The following is a 9,021-nucleotide window of genomic DNA, read 5'->3' on the forward strand; positions in this document are numbered from 1 at the left end:
GAGGACTGAAGACCGCAACACACAACCACTGTGTCTTTGATTCCTGCAAATTTGTACCAGCTTGAATGTCCAAATATCGGTCTGCTCATCAGAAAACTCCAAATTACATTTGCTTTTAATTAGTTTTAAAGTACATCCATCCATCCATCCATTCGCTACCGCTTATCCTTTTCAGGGTCGCGGGGGGTGCTGGAGCCTATCCCAGCTGTCATAGGGCGAGAGGCGGGGTACACCCTGGACAGGTCGCCAGTCTGTCGCAGGGCTGAGTTTTAAAGTACAAGTAAACAGTAAACACACCACTTAAATTTAGCCTTGTTAGGAGAATATTTTATTTTTTCATTGCACAACATTTATTATGTCTTCTTATTTGAGCATTGGAAGTTCTCATAAGATCCAGTTTGCCTGGTGGACCAGTATAGCGCTGGTTTTCCAGTCTGCCCTTTGGTCTCATTTCTCTCATTTTTCATCAGGTTACAGCAAAGAGGAGAAAAAAACAAAACCCAAAAACCTTTTACAGAGAAGCATAATAACAACAGTTTAGGCTCATAGCATCAAGGTCCTTTGCAAACTGTGTGTATGTACAATTATACAAATAATCATTAATAATCGGTCAATGCTCAATCACATTGAGAATCATCCAGGCAACAGGTAGACTCGGGAGAGTGGGAAGGAAATCAGTCTTTTTTACAAAAATAAATGTCTCCTCTGGTATCAAAATAGACGACAATCTTTCATCTTTCTCATTTTCGGGAACCTTGTGGTGCCACCGACACCACAATGCGACCGCAGCCCTACACAGTCTGCGTACCAATTTGACAAACTGACAGTGATGCCACGTGGCAAAGTGGACTTGTGTTATATACTTATTTACATGTTCGGCTTCGAGCTGACAAACACATCCTGATGAAACGCGTTTCCACAAATCTGTCTCTAAAGCTCTAAAAGGATTTCTCTATCCCAGGTACTTTAATTCACAGGAGGTGGTGATAATTTCTTGATCTGTGGAAGTAGTAATAGCATCTAACCTCTACTGTGTGGTGTGTTGACTGCAGATTTGAAAGCGCTTCTTAGGTTTCCTAAGGTTCAGAGAGAGGATCCCTGACTAGCAAGTAAAGGACCCAATCCTTGATTGTCAGGGTTAAAGGTAAATGTGTCTTTAAAAAAAAAAAAAAGGCAGCATGAGGCCATGGTAACAGACACGTGTGGTCAGGCAGACGGACAGACGGCTGGACAGTCAAACAAAACAAGGCAACACTATAGACAGGGTTCCTACGTGGCATTTGGATGTATGACTGCCACAGAGAGTTTGCTTAGCTAAGGTTAAGGTGACGGAAGAAGGACAAGGGAAGTGTTTCCACTGTGTACCTTAAAGGGTGGGCAGACTTTGATATCTTGTTCCTAATTAAAATCAGTTCTACATTAATTGCACAAATGATCAGTGCAAAAATTGCAACAAAATGCTTCTCTTAGCTCGACTTGACCCAAAAAGTAGGAATCTCCAACAACCGAGTTCGTCAGAGGCCACAAACCACAACAGACCGGCCCCGTGCTGTGTTCCACCTGAAGCTGAAAATCTCAAGTTCACACCTCAGTTAGACCACCCGAGGGAAGTCGGAGATTGCAAATCCACTGTTTGTGGCCAAATAACTCTACCTTGCTAGGGAACAAAATAAGCCTGTCATTCAGACTTCTACAGCGCGGTCAACTCTAAGCTTGGATCCCAACTCGAACATCTGATGTTTAAGTAACATAGCACAGCAACTGCAAGCGTTGGAGTTTTTAAACTTCCCTCTCGTGCACTTTGGTGATAGAAATTTTCCAAATGGCTTATGTGGAAAAAAAAAAACATTATCTGACCCGGCACTGGCCGAAGTGTGGACTCGACAGCCATCACTTTTATTTTGTGATTATGGGTTTGAAGAAGAAATCTCAAAACTGTCACATTTTCATCCCATTTTCTGAAATTGTTTTCAGCTTCTAAGGTCTGACTGGATCCCTCTTAATTAATTTATTGCAATTTTCTGCATAACTCGTATCAAGAAAATGGAATTTGACATGTGGACAAAAATACAGTCTGAACTAAACTGACTCCTCTTCATTCTTTGTCCACTTTATCAGAACAGACCAGAGCTGACATGTGCACACATTGATTGTTTTGCTGAGAATAAAAGTTGCATGTGTAGGCCATGCAGATGGTTTAAACGGTTATCTCGGGTTAACACAACAAAGGATCGACAGAAATGTTTCTGCTCAGCATTGGAAGCGTTTTAAATATTTCGAAAGATGATTGATACATTATGACGGGATGTCTATCGACCCGATTACCCAAGGTGCAGGATTTATTGCCTCCATATGCACTTCTTGTACAGAAAGGCCAGACCATATCAATCCTCTAATTTTCTGTGGAGCCCTGTAATCTACAAACAAATTTAAAAAAATGGGAAAAAGTGGTTTAAATGTCATCGCTCTTGCAGACAAACATAGGAACCCTGTTTGGAAACCCAACTGTGGACAGAAAGCAACCAAACTAAATACTGTCAGAGTATTGTTAAGATAACAAAGCCTAGAATAACACAGACAGGGAAAAAGAGGGGGGGGGGATTAAAAGGAAACAATACTGTGTGTAATTGCTGTTCAAACTGCAGTCAAACTGTGGTAGTAATTATTTCAGGACAAAGCTACCTCTTTACATAAACTACAGACTAAAGAAAACCACTGCTCAGAGTAGCTTGTGTCCTTTCAAAGTAAATGTCCACCTTTGCAAAATGTAACTCATCCACCGCAGATACTCACACACACATCAGGGAACAGGCTCTGCCTGGCCTTTTGGCAGGCAAATTAAAATAAGCTTATTTAACAGAGTTTTCCAATAATGTGAACCTGGAGAGGAAGCGAGCAGTCCATCATGATTGGTTTTTGCTGTTGTGCTTCCCTATTCGGGAAAACCAGGTAAAAGAGAATATTCCAGGAGATCCAGAGAAAAGTTACAGAACAAAAGCTTAATCTATATTCACAGACTGCATACAGAAATACAGCCTACTGCTTCCTCAAAGTCAGGAGACAAAAAAAAAGTCTTGAAATGAAGGACTCGATCTATACTGCAGAAGCTTGTCAGGGTCAATGAAAGGTTTGTAAGGATAACAAGATGCGAGTCTGACTGAGGCAGAACTGGATTTAACCAAGACATCTGTAGACTGAGTTGCACTGGAGAAAAATCCTGGTTAACTCGAGAACCAAGGAAAGGACTGAGGTGAACACACTGGAAAAGGCCCACTTAGTTTCAATACGTCTGGTCCAGACAAGTTGGTTTGGCGAAATCTTGTATCACAGATCCATGTAGAAGAGCCAAGAAGAACCCTGGTGCTGGATCGGGGTTTTAGCATCCACTTGGAACCAGAGAAAACCAGAACCAGATCCCAGGCCTAGCTCAGGTTTTGCTCAGTCGAATGCGGTCAGGTTTGGTTCAGATATTTTTTTCTTTTTCATCATTTTGTTTTGTTTTTTTAAATATAACAGTCAGGTCTGTTATTTATCTAATCTGAACCTGATTAGAGCCTGGTTTGGGCCGATTCTGGTTAGGTTCTGCTGTGCTGCTCTCAGGACTTGTCCACCAACTGAGGTTGCTCCAAGGACACTTCCTCGTCTGACAGACCCGTTTCCACAGCGATGACAAATGATGCCACTGAGGCGCTGCTCGCCATTGGCTGAAGCTCACCTGAAAGAGAGAAAAAGAGGGCTATTCCTGAGTTTCTGGAGACGTAACTTTTGTTTTTAATTCAGATTACAGAGAGGGTTCGCTCTTTTCAGTTTCACGGTTGTCTGAAAGTCTTGTGTGAAACTCCTTCCAATAATAACGATAAATAAGTTCAATTCAAACTTGGCCAGGTGAAGCCAGCTGTTCTAGTCTACAATAACAATGCAAAGACATTTGAGAGCAATCTAATCTCGGTTTTGCTAAACAGAACCTAGAATTAAGACTGTGTTAATGTCTGTGGCTCAGGACTTCAGGCAGGTCATCTAATTGGCAGGTTGGTGGTTTGAGCCCTGCTCCAGTCTGGATGCTAAAGTATCCTTGGGCAAGACACTGAAAACCAAGTTGCCCCTGATGTGTTCATTGGAGTATGAATGTTAGAAAGCACTTAGAAGTAGAAAAAACTGCTTACATAACTGTAAGTGTGAGTAGGTGAGTGTTGTGTATAGACTGCTTTGAGTGCTCAAGTAGAGCAGAATAGTGCTATATAAGAACCAGTCGAAAGAATGTTAGAAAGGATGACATTAAAGCATGACACAGACAAGACAAGAGAACGTTTTTCTACAGAGAAATGAAAACATCCCCAAACTTCTGCCAAAAGTGTCACATTAGCTTTATGTTTCTATAATAGTTTGTAGCATGGTTGATATGGGACCCTCTCATTCAATAAAATTAAGCTAAAATTGTATTTCTGCTTCCTCTTTTGCAGTCACTTAAACTTCCTCATTATGAAATAAAGAGGAAGTTTAATGTGATCAGGGTAAAGATGCATCACATAGTCAGTGTGACTGCAGTAGCCATGACTGAAGCGAGTTATGGGGCACAGACACCACTGGGTGTCAGTGTACGAGCACTTATCAGATGGAGTGTGAGAGTCACCTGTGTGGGTGTCCGTGGTGGTGGTCACAGGGCTGTCCCTCAGGGTGTCAGGGTCCTGGTAGTCCTGTGGGAGCCCGACCCGCCGCACGCCGGGGTCCAGCACCACAGAGGAGCCGCCCTCGCTCAGCGTGCCGTCGCTGGACGCCCCGGACACCACAGCTTCTAGGGCCAGAACCCCAACGCCGCCCACCCCACTTACACGGCCCAGGTCCAGGTCGTAGTCCAGAGGCAGGTCGTCCAGACAGTCTGCGTTCAGCTGTAGCAGAGCGACATGAAAGAACACCAGTGTGATTGTCCCGCTCCAGGAGCCGACTGACATCGTGTCATTCTACCTACGATACAGTGAGGGTCTAACTAATCAACATGTGTGACAGCCATTTTTAAAAGTTTCTTTGATCTATGTCAGACTTCACACCTTAGTTCTGAGACACAAGCTAACCTGTACTTCTAAGCTTAAAAACGTTTTAGCTCTGAACACTGAGGGTCACAGTCTGAATGACTGAGTTTTGTTACAAACAGAAAAAATACTTTTTTACTGGAAAATGATAAAAGCAATTTTTACTGAACAAATTCAACCTAAATGTTAAACGCAATACAAAACAGATGTCTAATGTAGTAAACAGTTCCAGTACCAATTACATAACTGTCAGTATTTAACATTTTCTACTAGGCTTCTACTCATTTTTGTTGCTTTAATGGCCGGTCCAACATCGGGCCATGGTGTGTTTTTAACAACAAACTGTCAGACAAACACTCTCCACTGATACAAGTTAACGTGATTTTCTTGGCAGATGTAAGTCAGTGGGGTGACCTCTGGTTGAGATGTCCGTTTGTACTTTTACTGTGTTTTTCTGTTGTTGCAGTGGTGGACTAAAGCTTCTTCATTTTGAGAAATACGCCTCAATAATAGTTAGAAAATACAAAAAAAACACTACACAAATAATAGTTAAAAACACCAGTCTGAAGGGAAATATGATAAACGGCATCAACAGGTTGGGTAATGGAATCGGCAATCAGTCATTAAAACTGAGACGTGTCCATGAAGGGTGCTGAGCTAAGTGGATCTTTGAGACCGAGGAGCTGCCCAGAGCCCGGTGTAAGATAAACGAGGATTATTTGGAGTGAATCATTCAAAGCTACTCCAGTATTTTTTTTAAAGAAGGAGAAGAAAGAAAGAGCCTGTCATTTGCATGAAGTATTTTCCTCTCTTTGATGATGACCTTGCTTTTACCCTTAAAGTCGACTTTTGATAACTGACAATATCTCAATAAAGACACGGTCTAATGGTTTGATGACCATTAGAAAAGGCTCTGGGTTTCTCCAGGGGTAGCTCCATAGGCAGAGACCACCCTCACTAACCCTTGATGCAAACCTAGTCATTTTGTTTCTAAGCAGACCTGAAGCATGGCAGAAACCCCTCGGTTCAGAGAAGAGCTTCAAAACATTTACACAACCTTAAAAGAAATAATTCTAGTAAAGCTAGTAAAGGATCATTTCAATCGCAGTCATCGAATACAGGATTGTATGTTTTCTCCCTTCAGTTTTTGAACAAAGGAACACTTTCTGTTTTGCAACGGTTTCTTGCAGCTTGAGGAATTTCCCAACTTCTGGTCTACAGTGGATATTATCTGACGAGTGTCTCAAAGAATTGCAAGTCGCTGTCTTTCTTTAGAAGTGAGAACGTTTAAACAGACTCAGAAAACATTCATTTAATGAATTATGCATTTCCAAAACTGATGATGAACACTTTCATGGAAAACACCTCACATTCTGGTGTGTTTATGTATCGCAGACAGACAGTGGGTTACGTCTCTGTCGGTAAGACAGCTGTAAAAACTGAGCATGATTCAGACGTCTGGCTTAGATTAAATTAACAGTTTGGAGTTTTGTGACGTGATCCCTTCTTAAGGACAAAACTCACTAAAAAGTTCATTTCCTTCTTTGCAATTTTCACACTGAAAAGTGGGTAGGACTGCAGCCTTCATTCTGCCCCCCAGCCCATGTTGACACCTCATTCAGCTACATTACTGGGGCGATTGTGGCTCAAGAGTTGGGAGTTCGCCTTGTAATCGGAAGGTTGCCGGTTCGAGCCCCGGCTTGGACAGTCTCGGTCGTTGTGTCCTTGGGCAAGACACTTCACCGTTGCCTACTGGTGGTGGTCAGAGGGCCCGGTGGCGCCAGTGTCCGGCAGCCTCGCCTCTGTCAGTGCGCCCCAGGGTCAGCTGTGGCTACAATGTAGCTTGCCATCACCAGTGTGTGAATGTGTGGTATGGGGATGAATGTGTGTAAAGCGCTTTGGGGTCCTTAGGGACTAGTAAAAGCGCTATATCAAATACAGGCCATTTACCATTTACCATTACGGATCAGAGGATGCATGACTTGGGGCTGCTATGACAGATCAGCGACAATATATGAAAAGATCCAGGAAGGATATTATCATCACCTGTTATTTAAGCAGCCATAAACACGTCATAACGTTCTTGTACAGTCCTAAACTATAAAATCACTTCCTTTCAGGGCTGCATATCCTACGCTTTCAGTCTAACTTAAACACCTGTGCTATCCTCCTTCTCACTCTAGGAAATATAAAACCCAGTTTCACACTCACAGCGATGCCCAGAGCTTTCAGGATGTTCATCTTGCACATGGGACATGTGCGGTGGTCCAGCAGCCACGGATCTACGCAGCTCTTATGAAACAAATGTCTGCAAAGAAGAAAAACAATAAAATATGGTGAAATCAGTCGTTCTACTGTGGATCTGAAAACATTAGAAAAATGCTGTGAGGAAAGACAAACATCACACCTGCTTTCACTTAGCGCCGGCACACAAGAATCTGCGCAAACATGCTTTATGAAACTTGGTTGGTAATCTCATACAGTGCGCCGCACAGCCAGAGTGTTGTGAGGTCAAAACAAATAGTCATTGTAGTCACAACCAAAAATACATTTCCTCTGATCACAAGAAAACAATCTGCCCTGAGCTCAACTCAGCAGCTTCCATCGGCACAAAGTGGTTTTGTGATCACATGAAAACAAGACTGGCAACAATGTAATAAAAAGGTCGACTCTGCCCGCAACGATCACGGCTTCCATTCAACAAGTTCGGATGAACAACAAACACTCGACGGGGCTTTTTCTGGCTGGTATTTGAACAGTTTACCAGTGATGGTCATCATTGTCTTTAAATATTTGGATGCTTGTCGTTCTTCTCTCAGTTGTCCCTCATTTTCACAAAGAAAGATAAAATTCTACATGCCAGGGTTCAGCACAGACAACAGCCTGATGCTCAAGTTAAAGCCCACCTTGGTCAGTGACGGGGTTTCCATCAGAGTCCACAACAGCTTTACTTGTGAAGCAACTAAAGGAGGCTGAACCCGCAATAATTAATTTTATTTATATTTTTAAAGTATTTTCACATTAGAATCAATCACATGAGGATACTGTAGGTTAACAGACTGTTTAGTGACCCTCATAACATAAAACAGGTATTCTTCTTTGTACAAGGACTGTAAAATGCATTTAGCAGTACATGTCGCCGACTGTTGCAGATTGCTGATTTGGCTGCAAACATCCAGCAACTACTCATCGAGTGATAGTGAAAAAGTCAGAAGCGCAATACAAAAAGGGATAAGATGCCAGTGGCCTTCAAAGTAAAAGCTGACCCTTTTAAAAGTGTTGGTTTTAACAGTAAGGCACAACTTTTACCTTGAAGTCCAAGTTTTTCCAGTTTCATTACAGCTTAAATAGTGAAATGCAGAGTGTTTGTAGACAAGGTCACTACAGACGACTGTGGCAACCTGCTTGTGATTAAAGCATTCAAAAGCAGAGTTTTGGTGCAACTGAATTCATCTGAATATCACCAGAAATCCCTCTTTCCTCTTGTCACCGTAGGTTGTCAGCTGGTTGCTAACCAGCCTAAGGGCTAAAGTGTAGCCCCCGCAGGCTCAGCTGTTGTCAAGAAAAAAGGTTAATATCACAACAAAGACTGATGCAGTCACAGTTTCTGGTGGGACTGTGTAGTCTGACACACAAGCAGAAAAAACAGTCAGTGAGCCGCGGTGGAGCCAACATGTTTTTCCTGTAGTCGACAGCAGCAGCACAAACCAGTAAACATGAAGAAAGGCCTTGTTTCATCTATCCAAGCCCACTATGTGTTGCAGAAACAGCCCAACTGAAGTGAGAAGAAGTTAAAACCACAGCTGTCTTATTTAGTTTCCATTACTATTAAACGTCTTCTAATCTTTGTCCTCCTCTTTCTAGCACTGACACCTGCAGCACTATATTTATTTCAAAGCACTAAGTAATTACTTTGTAATTATTTCACTGATATAGATTATTCACATCACTGCTAGTTAAAACATGGTATATTCTTATAGACAGCACAACCCAC

At 42.3% G+C, this 9,021-nt stretch overlaps 1 protein-coding gene across 1 annotated transcript in view; it reads right to left on the reverse strand.

Annotated features, from left to right (window-relative positions):
* Window positions 1–305: 305 nt before the first annotated feature.
* LOC102311688 (RING finger protein 150) overlaps window positions 306–9,021 on the reverse strand; it is a gene marked incomplete at its 5' end in the record, with an annotated part of 24,336 nt that continues 15,620 nt past the window's right edge. Inside the window, 3 exon segments of the mRNA XM_042216982.1 lie at window positions 306–3,715; window positions 4,631–4,886; window positions 7,239–7,335. Coding sequence (XP_042072916.1) covers window positions 3,597–3,715; window positions 4,631–4,886; window positions 7,239–7,335 — 472 coding nt within the window.

Source organism: Haplochromis burtoni, unplaced genomic scaffold (genome assembly GCF_018398535.1).
Source record: "Haplochromis burtoni strain Fernald_Lab_line unplaced genomic scaffold, NCSU_Asbu1 Contig_1429, whole genome shotgun sequence".
In the NCBI taxonomy this organism is placed as follows: Eukaryota; Metazoa; Chordata; class Actinopteri; order Cichliformes; family Cichlidae; genus Haplochromis; species Haplochromis burtoni.